Raw genomic sequence first — 15,760 nt, 5'->3', positions numbered from 1 at the left:
GGTTCTGAAGCACAAATCTCTCCAAGTACATACTGCAGAACAACACTTCACTCATTTGATCTCTAGAAAGCTCATCAGCCTGTCTTTACAGTAATCTGCTGTTCCGAATAACGCTTAAAGCTTCTAGAAAGTATTGTGATTGGTGTCTGAAATGCAACGGCTTCTGTAGCTAGCAAAATGGGTGCAACAAAGGTGTGTGTGGGAGGGGTGTCTTAAAATGGAAAACCTGCATGAACTAATTTCTGCCTGGGGGCTTTGATCAGTAGATAAGAGGCTTCTAGCTATTCTCCAAAAGCAGGGCTGTGGGGAAGGAGAGAGCAGTCATCCCTAGCTTCTGTTCACTGATGTGCTTTCTTGAAACTGCAATGAGGAAGTAGAGCACCTGTTGTTTGACCTCAGCTTGTGGTGTTTGTCAGAGTGCACTTTAGAATAGGATTCTGACTAAGGGGTTTTCCATTCAGAATATTTTTGAAATCTGCCATATAAACTCCTCTCCCCCCCCTTCTATTTTTTTTTTAAAAAAAAAAAAACAAGAGTGCTAACACACTCCTCAAAGCACTTGGATTAATTGGTGTGGGGAAGTAGAGGAGGGGCAAAATACTTCAGGGGTGGAGAAACAGTTGGACTGTGCAAGCAATACTAAGCTTTGTTATGCTCATCTCCTCTGAGTCAAATCCTAGACACAATCAGCTACCTCCAGTCTAATGAAATCACCTGCCCCATAGCTATTCAGCCCTTTCCTCCTCTCTTCCTCCCCAAACTTTACCACATTTCTAATGTTTACAAATATCCCCCTGCACTTGTTATTGGGTCTCTTGTGGAAGACACCAGCGAGTCACCAGACACCAGCTGAGTGGTGGTGTGGTTTTGTAAGATGGGTCAACATTCCAGGCATATTTAGGAAACAGGCTTCTGAGTTAATCTGTGTCTGTGCCCAAGTTGCCAAACGGCTGGTGGCCTATGTTGCTCCATTCTCAGGTACTTGCAATTTATGAAGAATTTTATAAAATTTTTTGCTTTAATTGTATAGGTATTCCCAAAGGTGTGACACTGAAGTTCCATGAACTGTTCTTGTATGCTTTATTGCACCATGTTCATCGCTAGTAAACTCACGCTGGGAACAAGTTCAGGCCATCAGGTACTGAAGCTTCACCCTTTGGCAGTACATGGCTGGTATAGTTGTATTGCCTCTTTGTAGAAGCTCTATATGTCTTGAGCACCAATATTGTTTGGTGTAAAGACACTGCAGTATTCTTAACAGGGTGGGTATCTCAGCAGTCAGAAGGAATCAACTGGTCTCTTCATTTAGCTGTATCTATCCACCTTCCCTTCATCAGACACGTTCTCACTGGCTTCCATGATCACCTCCATCAGTCCCACGTAGTCACCCTCTGCTAAGGAGATACCGGAGTCATTAGGTGAGGGACTCTCTGCTCTTCTCTGTTCCTCAGTGTGATGAGCACTAGCATTTCCATTTCCTGTCTCTCTTCCAGTCCCAGAAACCTCTATGGAAGCCTGGACTGGAGCACTGGATGTATCATCTGAGCTTGGACTAGGAACAGTGCCTGAGTTCCCTAAACGCGACCTCTCCAGCACTGGGGATGTCACAGGGGTGAATGAAAAGAAGAGGGGCCCACTGCCACCAGGGGTTCTCATGCTGGGAGTATGAAAGTTGCTATGATTATCCGAGTTTGGGGTGGCTGCTGGTGTCACGTTCTCTAGAGTTTGCCAGGGATGTCGGCGGCCTTTCAGACTCTTCAAGCTCTTGAAGCTGCCCTGTTTTTCATGGTCTGGGGCCTCTGCTAGGAAGGGAAACTTGGGGCTTTCCGATACTATTGATTGAAGCCCTGGGCTCCTAACAGGGGCAACCTCATTCATTTTATTGTTCAACGTGTTATTCTCTCCTTCCTCTACTGTCACCACCAGGGAGTCTGGGGCTTTTTCTCGCTCTCCTGGCCAAACAAAAGTTTCCTTAACTGCAGAACCAAGGGAGCTCTGGCTTTTGTCCACATCAGTAGCCCTGGAAGGTGACAGGTTGGCAAAGTTGTCTCTCATTGAAGTCGAACAGGCCACAATGCTGGAGAGAGCAGGGGGCTTCTTGCGTCCTGGGCGCCTGGATGGGAAGATCAGCGGGATGGAGCTGATTGGTGTCTGTGGAGCGCTATAAAAGCCAGGTCTCTCAAAGAAGGGGGTTGACATGAAGGCATCAAACTCTCTCAGTTTTCCGTCTTCATTGTCCCATTGCTCATGTGAACTGGAGCCTGGGTGGGAGGAGTCTCCCTTTTGCTGATTGGCACTGCAGGGGCTTCCAGATTTCCCTACATCCTGGTACAAGTAATGAGGGAAGGGGGACAAGGGGTCATTCCTCTTGCGTGGCAGGTTCATCCGGGAGGATGACCTGGAGAAACTCGGTGACTGGACCCCCAGCAGGCGGCCCAGATGTCCCAGCAGTGGTGTAGAGTGGTTCGCCTCCTCGTTCTCTTTAATTTGCTCCAGCGGCTGAAATTCCATCTCTTCTTTCTGCATGCTGGGAAGAGGCAAAACAGGCTGTTATGTACAGTGATATGAATTCTGGATGGAATTTTCCTCCAGAGAGTGTAGGAAGGACCTTGCTGAATGGACTTTTGCCTTCCACTAGAACAGTGAGTGGAGATCAGTGAAGCTTAGGGGGGAGGATTGCAGCACAGGGCAAGCACTGGCAAACCTCAGCCCCTGATGTCTTCCTCTGTATTGCTATGGGGAGCAGTAAAAGGCACATTGTTGTGGCCACTCGTGTTGGAGACAGGCAGAGGCATCATTACACACAAAGTGATGCAAACACACACATGTTTTGACTAAGGAAGTTAAATCTCTCTCTCTCTGGGCTATATAGCCACAATCTCTTACCATGATTTCACATGGAAAGGAAGATTTGAGAAACACTGAACTCCAGCGGGGGGACATTTGTGGCCAGGGAAGAACTGCTGCCTTCCTAGAAGAGCATTGGTAAAGTCCAGAGATAATTCAACACACTGTGGCCTTGGGATGGGGTGTAAATCTGGCCTCCATTGGTAATTTCATGTGGCAGGAAAGCTTCACTCACCTAATGTCAAAGGTTGAGCCAAGAAATGATGTTCGCTTATATTCAGCAGTGGCTGCGGTGTAGGGTGGCTGGGGGTAGGACTCGTTCCAGTACAGGTCCTTCTCCATGAAGGGCAGATCCTGGTGCATGTCATCCACAGCGAGAAGGGAGACCTGCAGGGGATGATGGGAATGTCAGACTCAAGGGGGTAAAATTATCACTGTGCATGGTGCAGTACCTTCATTTAAGAGAACAAATTCTCCTCCCCAAAGAGTTTGCAATCTGACTAGGGAAGGGGTGCAACAGGAAAGCACCCAATGAATAAGCAGCTGGGTTTGGTACATGGATTGTTAGTTACTAGGGTTGTTCTTTATGTATACAACGTTGTTTAAATTGGAGCGAAGGGGAAAGTGAGGGAGTCACTATTTGGAGTACGGAACGGTGTATTTTAGGAGGGATAAGAAGGTGGAGTTTGTTGCTTGGTCCCCAGTCGGAGGGAGACTGTTCTAGGCCCAAGAATCTGTGTGGAAAAGGCACAAGGTCATTGAGGGGAGAAGGGGCCAGAATGGCACAGCACAATGCAGCAGTGGGAGTGCAGTGAGACATAGACAAGTCACGTAAAGCCTTAAACATGAGCACGGGCTGGATAGAGAAGGACACAGGAGGAGCATGCAGGGACACAGCCCCTCTCGTGCTTTCGCCAGCCATCATGTAGCTGGAGCAGCATATGCAGAAAGTCATATGCTCAGTGGTGTGGCAGATCTTGTCCCATAATCTTCCATGCACGTGGGCTGGTTCCTCGGCTACTGGGGGAACAAGGAGCCGGGCTGCTTCATCAAGCATGCAGACCCCCCGCCCCCGACACTCAGTGCCCTGCCCTAATGTTATGCTGTCTGCAGCGCAGAGCAGGAACCAGGGATGATAGAGAAGAGGTGCCACGTGACCTCTCTCCTTGTGTTTGGAGACCTGGAGCCATGAGTCTACTCAGTCCCTGGGTGCTACCCTATCTCCGCTCTCATCTCTGATGGTCCTGCCGTGTGGGATCAGGTCCCACCGTTACCTGCAGGTTCCTGTCGATGAGCCAGTTGGTTTCAAAATCGTCATCATCCTCTCCGAATGGGTTGATGAGCTGTTCAGCCACCTGCGCATTGAGAGCACATGGCAAGGGTTCAAACCCCCTTCCCGAGGGAGCAACCTGCAGGGCCACTGGGACCCTGTGCTCCAGCACTAGGCCTGGGAAGTACCTTTCAGCTACATTTCTTCTTCCAATCAGCAGCAGTGAGGGAGTTGAAAAGGGAAGATTAGCTGCCCTGTGGCTTCTGGGACAGTTAGTGCTAATGTGTGTTTGCTGTGTTACACTCCATTAGCCTTGCAGCTGAGGAGGCCTTCCCTCAGTCAGTCACTGTAACTCCTGGATTCAGCCAGAGGGATGGCCACAGAAAAATTCTCCTCAGGGCCAATGAAGCCCACTGTCTCAGAGCACTCACCAGCTGGTCAGGCCCCAGTGATAGGTCCCTTGGCTTAGGATGTGAATCCAGATCTCCTGCAAGGAGGTGCACTCAGATACAGGGAAGACCCTGGCAGTGCCCTCACCTCTGCTGGCCTAGATGGAGAAAGCTAAGCACTGGGACTTGAATGTGAGCCTGTTGTATGGCAGTGCTGGATCACTCGGACAGTGGGATGTCCCCCAGAGCGATCTGAGAAACTCCTGCCTGGGTCTGGAATCAATTCCAGGCTTCCCATGTTGGGGAAAGAAGGCTCCCAGAAGGTCAAGGCATGTTTCCTTGGACTCACCTTTAACCAGCCAGCATAGAAGAAGAACTGCAGGAGTGTGAAGACAGGCACAAACAGATCCAGCTCATGGCCAGGATACCCCTTCTCTGGGTCCAAGAACTGCCGGCCAATCAGGCAGGCCAGGAAGAAGCTGTAAACGGCCACCGTGACCACCTGGGGAAGGGCAGGGGGATGCAGTCAGAAACAGATCTCAGTTCCTAGCTTGCTTTCCTTGCCATCCTTCCTCAGATTCCCCTCCAACCCCTCCAGACTACCGCAGGCTGCCGAGGAGCTCTGCAGGGCTGCTCACCCTGTGGCCTTTCTAAGACTGTGTTTCAGAAGGCAAAGATGGGTGCTTCTCTGGATGGGCACTGCCCCAATCCACCTCCCTCTCAGCAGGAAGGTGTCTTTCTGCTGCAGCCATTTTTAAATGCCCTCCACCCCCTGCAAATTATTTCCCTGTTCCCTCAATGACCATATAACTCTGGGGACAAGCTAGACCCAGGGACAGCACTGCTAAGTGCTTTGCCCCTCTACCGCACCGTCCACCTACAAAGCACATGTCTTAGAGGCAGTGAAGCCTCACAACACCCCCATGAGGGCCAATGTGGAAATTAAGGCACCAAGTGTTTGTGTGACCTGCCCAAAGCTGCACAACAAATCATCTGCAGAGCTGGGAAGCGCAATCTGGTCTCCCTCTCCTGCCCCCAGAAAACTTCCCTGAGTGCCCCATGTCTCAGCTGGGTGGCAAAACACTGAGGGAGTCTTGCCAGCTCTGCCCCAGATGCAGAGACCACCAGCTGGGTGGCAAAGTGCTGTCTTCCCTGCCGGAGCAATGGGTCTGTTGGGTTGCTGGTTCTTGGGCTGGTTCTCAGTGGAAACCAAGAGATACCAGTGTGGCCCCCCAAATGCTGGAGGTTGCTAAAATTCCCAGCAGGGTGCTATCTGCAGTGTTGCCAACCCCAAACTTTCAAGAATCATGAGTCTGGCTCCCGGAAATGATGGGATTGATTTAAACCATGAGGGGTTTTTATATACATCTATTTTTAATTTGCCTTCTGCTTTCTCAGCCTACAGATTTCACTTGTGGCACATTTTCAAGCTTTTCTCTACAAACCATGAGGGCTGGAAACTTTCTTCTTGTTTTTTGAATGCAAACTAAGATTCTCGTGCCATCTCCTGACGCCAGAAGCTGGGGCTTTCAGGGACAAAAACAAATATGGCACGACTTGTGAGTTGGCAAAACTGCCAGGTGCCCTGCCACCCTGCTCTGGACAAACCCCATGGCCTGTAGCAAAGCACCCAAGCCGGGATGGCAAAGCTTCAGGGGCACTTGTGGACATGTCTGGCTCACAATGTCTAGGGGAGTAGGGCCCTGGGTCAGGGGACTGTGGCTGGATATCTCTGGCAGAACTCCCATTGCAGGTGCCTGGAAGCAGAGAGAAACTGTTTCCGTTATCATGATTGAGGAGCCTGCATGGGCAGACTCTTCCTCCTTGAGCGCGTGACCTTCCTCCCACCCAGAAAGTGCAGCCTCAGCAGGCTGGTCTGGCTCGGCATTCTGGCCCTGGAGCCAAGGATCCATGGTGAATTAACAACCCCTGGCCATGCCCCATTATTAGCTGAATCCCCGCTCTGTACTCCTGGGACATGGCTTGAGCTGTGCAGTTCCCTGTTGTCTGTGGATGCCTCATCACCCTGAAGAGCTGAATGCTGCGTGGAGCTGACATTGCGAGCGCAGGGCATTAGTGCAGTGTGTGTGCATGAGGGTGTGAGCAGAGGCGGTGTAGCGCTGTGCCGTGCCCTCCAGGAAAGCATCCCATGGCCACCCATCGTGACCGAGCTCCTGTGGAACACCACTGTGACCAGCTGTGGCCTTGACATTCTCTTGCCTTTGATCCTGGTTTGCAGGAGAATCTGATCTGCACAGGGCTCTGAATAAATCCCCCACTAACCTTTGCCTTCACAGCCATCCGGAACCGGAGTTGTTCCTCTTTCACAGCAGACCACACTAGTGGGAGTGAGCTTTGCCTAAGCAGCTGTGTTATACAAGCCAGGGGGCTGGTGCCAAGCTGTCTACCCCCGCGTTGCTGCCAGAGATCTACTGAACGGTGAGAGCGCCTTGTGTCCAATGCAGATAAACAGCTTTCTCTGCACACCGGAAGTGTCGATGGCACCTCCCACTGCATTCTCCAGTGCCCCCAGAGCAGTGTCCTCGGGGCTAAGGTACCAGCATTGTTGAGTGGGGAGAAGCTGAAGCATTTCCAGGCTGATGAGCAGGCTTTGGAGGTGTATATATGTAGGAGGTATACGTGTGTGTGTGTGTGTGTCTGGAGTTCATTCATATGTATGGCGTGTGTGGGGACACACGAGTCACCCACCATAGGTTTGTCTATGGGTTGTCTGTCTGTGAATTGATGAGGAATGTGGGTGTGCGTGCCTGGAATCAGTGCGTGTGTGCTGGGATACACGTGTCTGCTGCATAAGTTGGTGTTTGTGTGTGTGGGTAAGTTTGTGTATGTAGGGTGTGCACTGGGGGGGGGGTCCATGTGTGGATATGGGGCATATCTAGGGGTCCATGGGGAGGGGTGGGTATGTGGAGAACCACATGTGTATTAAAGAGCCTTGCCTGTTTCCCAGCACATTGTGTCTTGCAGTAATTCGCCTTGCAGAGGCCATTGGGTGTGGCAGCGGCTACAGAAGACCTCCTGCACTCACCTGAGTGTAGACCAGCGGGATACTGATCCAGTCATACCCATAGAGTCGCCCACACTGGCTACGCAAGGTGTTTAGTTCCTGGAGTGGGGAACACCAGAGAAAAAGGAATGGCTCCCCTCCACAGAAAAGCTACCTCACACTCACACTCTCCCATCCTCCTTCCCCTCCAGACTCCTCCACCAAGGGGACATACCTCCCAGGTAGGGCAGGGGATTCACTTTCTATGGTCAGTCACTCCTGGGCTCTGCCCATTCTTAAATATTGAGCTTTCTGCCCTCCCCACCACCACACTGGAGCACCAGTGGGACCTCTGGCTTGTCCTGAAGGGACCCTTTTTCTACTGGAGTCAGGGCCTGATTCTCCTCTCACACCAGTGCAAACTGGGAGTAACTCCTCTGGAGTCAATGGCATTACATCCTTGTAAAGCAGGGTGAGAGAAGAGCAACCGTCTCCTCGTCTAGAGTCCTGGGCTGTCTCAGACAATTGCTGTTCTAGTGGACCCCACACCGCATTGGACTAATGTCCCATTTTCTCCATTCCATTGAGTGATAGATATGAGTGAGCACGTTTCCCATTGAAGTTAATAGAGTTACACCACGGATGTGATTGGTACAGTCTCTAAGCCCCACCTCACCCTCCCTGCTCCCCTGGGGGACCAGCAGGAAGCTCCACCCAGAGAGGAGGGCAGGGCTGGTTCGTTCTTAACATGCCCTCTGGCTGTTTCCAGAACTCACGTTCAGGATGCCCTGGAGCATCACGCTATCCCGGATTCTGCCCTCGTTCCGTGCCTTCACAGCCAGGTTCGAGAACCACACACAGGGGATCCAGAACTTGTTGTGGGGAGAGTTCAGGCTCTCAAACTTCTTGTGCTCTTCTGGGGTCATGAGGCCTAAATGGGCAAGAGCAGATGGGGGATGGAAGACAATGAGGGCCTCTCCTTTCCAGTCTTTCCTTGACACATGAAAAACCCGCAGGGAAAGGGAAGCCAGGGGTGGGTGTTCACCTAGCAAAGCAAATTGACCCACACATCAGGAGATCCCATGGAGTCAGGGAAGTTCTGCCGCTCACAGGCTGGCCCAGTCTCTTGTGGAAACTCATGTGCCTGTCCCCACATGCCTCTGGCCCTGCAAATCAGCAGGCCAGCTTTGGACCAAGGAGAGAGAGGATCCAGGGGCAGAGCCCTTAGGGCAGCAGAGCCTGACTGGAGTTCTGAGTGGTTGGGGATTGTGCCTCTCCAAAATTTTGGCATGCACCTCTGAGCTCTCCACTGTGACACACACAACCTCCCACACCGGTTGTGTTCCCTGTCTAGAGGTCAGCATTGCACATCCTAAGATTGTCCTAAGAGTTCTCTCATTGTGGAAAATCAGTCAGTGTTCAAAGGGCCAGGCTCCCACTGTCTGATAGAGAGGGGCTCATTCCTGCTGCCACATCCCCTGTGCATCTGATCTGGTAGTTCTTTACACCTATGTTGCACTTGGTGGCCCTTATTCCTGGGTCTGAGCGAGCTGTGATCTGTGTAGGAGCAGAGGGGAGAAGGGGGAAAGCTCTTAAGCTATCTTTCTTCTGTCCTGGTCTTTGGCCGAACCAGTCCTGGCATAATTTTGAGTAGCCCAAGTAGTTCTAAGTGATGCAAGCTGGAGTAGTTCCAAAGGGCAGAATATCTGTGGGGTAGGTCCATCTCGAGGCAGGGTATTTGGAGGCAATTACCCTAAGAGGGCAGGTAACTTCCAGAATAATTACCCAGAAGAGGCAGAGTATTGATAGGATGGGGCCCATGAGTCAGGGTATTTCCAGTGAAAGCATCTGTAAGCACCAGGTATTGCATGAGGCGTTTACACCAGAGGAGCAGGATATTTACTGGGTCAGTGCCATGTAATTACAAACTTCTCTGGAGCAGACTGCAATAATCCTGTGTACCTAGTGAAGCCTGTCTAGGTCTCAGAGCACTCACACCCGGAAACCTGGCGTCCTCTCTCCTTGTTCTCAATGCTGGGGCTCACTGTTGCTTTGTAAGAAGAGGCTTTTATGGAAACCCACTGGGGACAAATGTGCGATGCATTAGCTCTGGAATGTGTCATTCATGTCAGGCACTCATGACTTTTGAAGAGGAATAACAGATGTCCCACCCATGAAGCACCCCCCTAACAATATTGGACACATCCCACACAACTAAATAACCCTTGCAACACCCCTGATAAAAACTATTATCATTCCTTTTGGTAAATAGGAGGAATTGTAGATGGGGAAACTGAGGCACAAGACAGCTGTGGCTTGCTCAAGGTTCCACAGTCAGTACGAGAACTAAAACAACCAAATTGCTGGCTTCCAAACTGCTGCTCAGAACGCACCTTTGAATCATAGACTTTAATCACAGACTTTAAGGTCAGAAGGGACCATTATGATCGTGTAGTCTGACCTCTGCACAACGCAGGCCACGGAATCTCACCCACCAACTCCTGTAACAAACCCCTGACTTATGTCTGAGCTATTGAAGTCCTCAAATCGTGGTTTAAAGACTTCAGGGTGCAGAGAATCCTCCGGCAAGTGACCAATGCCCCACGCTGCAGAAGAAGGTGAAAAACCCCCAGGGCCTCTGACCACAAATCCTATCTGGTGGAGATCATTATCAACAAAAGGCCTTTAAAGAGATGAAATCTCTGACCACATCGTTACTGTCTGGGGTTACCTGCAGCTAAGCTGCTGTCAGAATTCTCTTTGCTATGAGCTGCTCTATGTTTGAAGTAAACCTGATGTTCAAGGTGCTGATTTGCTGGTTGACAAAGACAAACCATATTTAACAAAACCAGAGAAAACAAGGTAAAAAACTAAAAAGCTGAATGAAAAGCAATGACCTTCAATGGCCACCAGAGAGCGCAACAATCTGAGAAACAGGTCAGGAATGCCTATGAGACTTGCGGATATGAGAGACTCAACTTTTATTTGCCTTTATGTGCTTCTTTCATCTGTGTTATTCTCTTAATGTGTACTCCCTCCCTCTCCTCCAACAGTACACTAATTGTCAATAGCCACCCCCCCCATGAGCATAACTTACAATGCTTAATCATGCACAACAATGACTGATCCTGGGCAAAATCCACCCCAGTGCAGGAGGCCTGCTCAAGCCCCAGCACTTAGACTCATGCTGAAGGCTCAAGTAGTGCAGAGGACTCTGCTGGCCCTTTGCAGTGGGGGGAGCATTTCACCATGTCAGCGCAGCTCATGAGCAAACCTACAATAACAAAGTGTCAATGGGAGCAGGAAGGAAAGCCATCCTGTTCTTCCCAGTGACACTACAGAAACAAACCAGAGCCTGCCACTACATCTTGCTGATGAACCCTGCAATAAAGAGCGAGTGTATACAGCCCAGTGTCCTCAGGTACAGCCCTGCAATAACAAATCAAGGTACACAGCCCCAAACCTGCAATAACCAACGTGCGTGCATGCGCACAGTAGAGGACAAATTCATTGTGATCAGAAACTAGCCTTCAATTGCACTATTCCGAAGCTCAAACAACAGGAAAAAACATGATTGGCTAGGTCGATCTCAAAGATGCATTCTCTCCTAATGACATAGGGCTCAAGCCGGAGCCGTTCCTGGATGGGCTGGGAGCGCCCCAGAAATCTCAGTGGCAGGTGATCAGCACCTCCAGCAGCCACTTCGCACCTTACAGGATTGTGCCCATAATGCTCATTGCCTGTCCCCGGCCCTTCCTGTCCGGGTCAGACAGATTAGTTTGGATTTCACAGATTGCCCCCCTCGCCCTGGCCTCCTGAGCCATGCGGGTTCCAGTGGGTATCTCTGTATCCCGGGGCCATGCAGTTGTTGCCCCCACACCGCGACCCAGGCAGCCCTCCCAGGACTTCGGCTTGGCAGCTGCGCTAGAGGCGGAGAGGTGACCCGCCTGCTCGCACGATGTGCTCCGTGCTGGGGAAGCGCTTGTAGACAGCGGTGCTGACGGAGCGGAGGATCAGCACGCTGCAGAGGTTGCTGTAGCGCATCAGGGTACGCCGCAGGAGTCGCCCGTACTCGTCCTGCCCGTCCACGTGACTGGAGACCAGGTTCATGAGGCGGTCGGGCCATGGGATGCTCTCGTACTGTCCCCACCAGCGAGATACCACCAGGGTCACGTAGAAACCTAGGGCGGAATTGGCCGAATGAGTCCATCCAGACACCTGCCTGATGGAGCAGGGTCTGTGGGGGAGGAGTGGCTGGCTACGTCCCCGGTGCATCCCACGGGCCTGCAGCGCATTGTCCGGATCGGAAAGGGAAGCACCATCCCACTCCCCAACCGCACACTCCTTACCCAGCACGAAGGACACAGGGATCAGCTCAGCATAGCTGTTGCAATACAGAGCCAGCTTCTCAAACATCAGCCTTTGGCTTGCATTCAGGATCAGCCTGCAAAGGAAACCCAGAGGCACAGTCTCGCTATCAGCCGCTCAGAAGAGACTTCACCCTTCCCAGCCCTGTGTGGATGGGAGTCCATGAGCAAAGCCAATGAAACCACTATGCTCCCTGACCTAGGAGATGTTCCATGGGAAACACCTCGCTTGTCAACCCAGGAGAGGTGTCCCAGAGAGCTCCACTCTGTCTTACCCAGGGGACACACCACAAGAAACATGTTGCCATCCCATCTAGGAGATGTCTGTGCTAAAGGAAATGACCCAGTGGCCAGCTCAGGAGATACTTCCTGGCCTGCTGTGAGGCAAACTAGGGCTGCTGGCTCAGGTGCTGCAGTGAGTTTGTCAGCCCTCAGGCATACAGTAGCAGAGACTGCGTCAGATGACCCCAGGCTCAGGTATTTCCATAACCCCAGCAGAGGTGCAGAGCAGAGCAGACGGAGTAACAGTGCTACCCAGCCAGGAGCTCTCCTGCTGCCTCGCAGTGCACCAGACTCCAGCTGCAGCCCCAGTCCCGCCTGAACCCTGTCCTTGCCCTGCAGTAGCCTCACTTCAGCCGTGTCACTGACCTGCTCCAACCTTTCTTCTGCCTTTGGATCCCCTCCCAGCCCTTGGACTCTGACTATCCAGTTTCTACCTTCGGCGCCTGTCTGGACTCCGGCTTTGGTATCAGCTTGTCTTGTCTCTGGACTCTGACCACCCAGCTTCGATCTCTGGCTGCACCTGGACTCTGGCTACGGTTCCGATCCTGTCTACAGACTCTGATTTCGGTTTTGACTCCAGCCTGCCCCCAGATCTTGGTTCCAGGACCACGCTTTGCTCAGGCCTAATCCTATGCCGAGCTGTGACCCAGGCTGCAGCCACTAGGCCTGACTATCAGAAGCAATGCCTGACCCCTTCTTTCTGACTCTATGGGCAATACACAAATGTCCAAGCCAGGAGAGGCGTAGTGGCCAGTACAGAGATGTTGTACGATACCAGAAATGTACCATTGAACTGGATTTAGCACCCCGGTGAATTTAAATTAATTGTAATCTCTATTCTGATGCCTGTCATTCAGACTCTAATAGTAGCAAACTGGGAAGGAGCTGCTTCTGCCTTTATACAGAGCTGCTTTCCTGCCTTGGCCTCAGTGCCACCTAGATACACCTTAGCTCAGCTGCATGAGCTGAGTGACTTTCCCTCCAAGAAACAGAGTCACAGAACACATGACTCCCGCACCAGACTCCACGACAAACTAGTAGCCCCAATCATTCTGTCTGCTCCATGAGAGACACCAGAGGAAATGCCAGGCTGTGCCATCTAAGGGATCTCTTCCCAACAGCACCCTTCCGGGGGTTATCCTCTGTACTTCCACTATCTAAGCCCAGAGAAACCATCTTCCTGAGGAGTGGAGATGTCCCCTGTATATGCACATCCAGCTTATCTGCATTAATTTAACCATAAACTGCTCTTTTCTGGAAGGATGGGTAACCATCATACATAACTTACTTTCCCTTCACAGAGAATCCAGGCTTCTTCTAAGGAGAAGGGTCACCCTGTGTATATTTCACGAGTAACCTGGGAGAAACTCTAACCCCATTGATAATGGAAAGCTGTCAGGTAGTAAACTATATTGGAACAGTGAGGAAAGAGCTTTCTTCTCTTCACGTCTCAGCAGATCCAGGGAGCAAGTCTCGGCTGTTCTTGGGAAATGGAACCACTGCAATGCATCATCACTGACACTGCTTCACCAGGCTCGGACCTGAACTGAACATTTCTTGCCCAGTTCCTTTTCCCCAGTAGCCAGTATCATTTTCCTCCAACCCACACAGCCCGAACAATGGGCAGAACCTGGATGGGTCTCTCAGGGCTCAGTTGAAAGAGGAAGCTTACCTGTAAGTGAGGCTGATGCTGAAGTAGAGAGTGATGAAGATGAAGAACTCGCAGTAGAGGAGTTTGTAGATACTCCCTTTCCATCGGATCAGGAGCTGCGAGAAGGTTCCCAGGCGGGCATCAGCTACTCGATTTGTGTACGTCACCGTCATCACAGAGCCTGTGAGAAACAAAACATGGAGACACTGAGGCCATCAGGAAACCTGCTAAGGGGGTGGAAGGAGGCTGGGGTACAGCAAGGGGTACCCATGATGAGCTAGTAAAGGATTTCTGTGCAGTGTGGGGACGCTGTCCAGAAACAGCAAAACTAGGAGTCCATCCCAGCTGTGCACAGAAACTCAGGTTCTTCTTTTCCTGGGGACACCCCAAAGTCCATTTCAGGTAGGCCCAGAAATCCAATTCAGAGAATCATGCCACGGCCCATTCATCAAAAGTAAACACAGTCCAGAACATCAGGAAGTAGTGAGGCTGGCCCATATGTGCTAGTTGGAGGTGGGCCTGTTGAATTTCCTATGGTTTAGGTTGGAGCTGAGCCCTGGCACTTTAATGAAACATCTGGACTGGTAGCCTCTGGCTGTGGAAGACTCAGAAGGACATATCTCTGCCTGATTTACCATTATCTTTCCCTGATTTACCATTATCTATCTATCTAGGTGTTTATACCATGCCCATCACCTCAGTATCTGGGTGCCTGTAGAACTTGTGGATTTGCTGTCTCAGGAAAGACGAATCTTGCTAAAATACACCATGTTTCTCATAATTTGTTCGAAGGAATCCTCAAAGGATCCACTGCAAAAAGCCTGGATCAGATTGGTCTTGCATAAAAGATCCATATCCAGTAACCTAACCCACAACAGAGCAAACTTTGTTGCAAGCAAGAAGTCTGGTCAGTGTCCCAGGGAGAGCGGAGGGCAGTGGTGCTGTGGGGGAAGCTGATGGTGTGTCCAGGTCTCCTTGAAGGGACTGTTCAGGCCTTTTCTCTGAGAGATTCTTCCACTGGTAACTGGGACAGTTACCAGTAGAATCCATTCTGCTGCTGGGAGGGAGAAGGGTTTGCCAGCTTTACCCTTCCTCCCTTCCCAGGACAATGCATTGCTAAGGTCTCTTTGTGTTGGGATTGGTGTTTGACTCTTGCCATTCGCAGCCGCTGAACTGAGGCTCAGGAACAGGGAAGGGGCTCTGTCATTACTGTTATTCAGTGCTCTGGACTATGCTGGATGGACAGCCCTGATTATGGCCAATGGCAGTGCTAGGTGCCCCTCCCAAAGCGCCTCTGTAGGGGCACGAAGGGAGCACAGTCTCCATTCAGTCCTTGGTCTCTCTTCAGACGTAGCTGACAAGGGGGCAGATTGGAGCCAGTTGCGATGGTGGATTTTGACCTGTTCCCTGAGATCTGGGCTGGGAGCACTAACTCCTGTCACACAGACCAGCTCAAAGCAGCCACTCGGTGGTATCAATATTCAGCCACTAACTGACCTGGCCTAGGTTTATCCTGTGACCTAGTAGCAAAAGGCTTCCTATTCACTACCAATTCCTTGAGCTCTGTAGTGCCCCTTGGATGGGTGGCAGAACCAGCTTAAAGTATTTGAAGGCAGGAACGAGAGAGAAAGGGTCACACCTGCTGCCCCGGCAGAGACACAGTGACTGGGACGCAGACCTAGAGCCTGGGTGATTGGCAGCTCTGGTTGGAGAGGAAGAGGTCTGAAAGCAGACTCCACAGAAGTGACGGAAAGCCCCCGGGAATGTGTGTAAAGGTGGAAAAAGAGACGACAGGGTAAAGGGAAGAAAAAGAAAGAAAGAAGGCTCTGAGGGGAGAGAGAAAGGTAGATAATACAGAAAGAGAACGGGGAAGAAGGAGCGAGGTAAAGGTGGAGACAGGAGACAGAAACAGGGAAGGGATAGGTTGGTGGAGAAGGGGAGGATGAGAAG

The 15,760-nt window shown here is 51.1% G+C and overlaps 1 protein-coding gene across 1 annotated transcript; it reads right to left on the bottom strand.

Annotated features, from left to right (window-relative positions):
- Positions 1–526: 526 nt before the first annotated feature.
- BEST1 (bestrophin 1) lies at positions 527–13,986 on the bottom strand. Its single transcript, XM_073346968.2, has 9 exons — positions 13,832–13,986; positions 11,860–11,954; positions 11,458–11,691; positions 8,287–8,441; positions 7,553–7,630; positions 4,856–5,008; positions 4,122–4,202; positions 3,083–3,234; positions 527–2,527 (listed from the first exon to the last, which is right to left on the bottom strand). The coding sequence occupies exons 1-9, from the start codon at positions 13,981–13,983 to the stop codon at positions 1,306–1,308; spliced, it is 2,322 nt and encodes a 773-aa protein (XP_073203069.1). The 5' UTR covers positions 13,984–13,986; the 3' UTR covers positions 527–1,305.
- Between the last annotated feature and the right edge of the window lie 1,774 nt (positions 13,987–15,760).

This window comes from Lepidochelys kempii, chromosome 6 (assembly GCF_965140285.1).
Source record: "Lepidochelys kempii isolate rLepKem1 chromosome 6, rLepKem1.hap1, whole genome shotgun sequence".
Taxonomy (NCBI): Eukaryota; Metazoa; Chordata; order Testudines; family Cheloniidae; genus Lepidochelys; species Lepidochelys kempii.
Note: the sequence above shows the minus strand (reverse complement) of the source record. Positions and strands in the feature narration are given on the sequence as shown.

Excerpts from the sequence above, each read along its gene's own strand:
- BEST1 (XM_073346968.2), bottom strand. The coding sequence starts at position 13,983 with ATGACGGTGACGTACACAAATCGAGTAGCTGATGCCCGCCTGGGAACC. Across the intron at positions 5,009-7,552 it reads TCCCGCTGGTCTACACTCAG|GTGGTCACGGTGGCCGTTTA; the intron begins GTGAGTGCAGGA and ends GCCCTTCCCCAG. Across the intron at positions 4,203-4,855 it reads TCTATGCTGGCTGGTTAAAG|GTGGCTGAACAGCTCATCAA; the intron begins GTGAGTCCAAGG and ends CTCAATGCGCAG.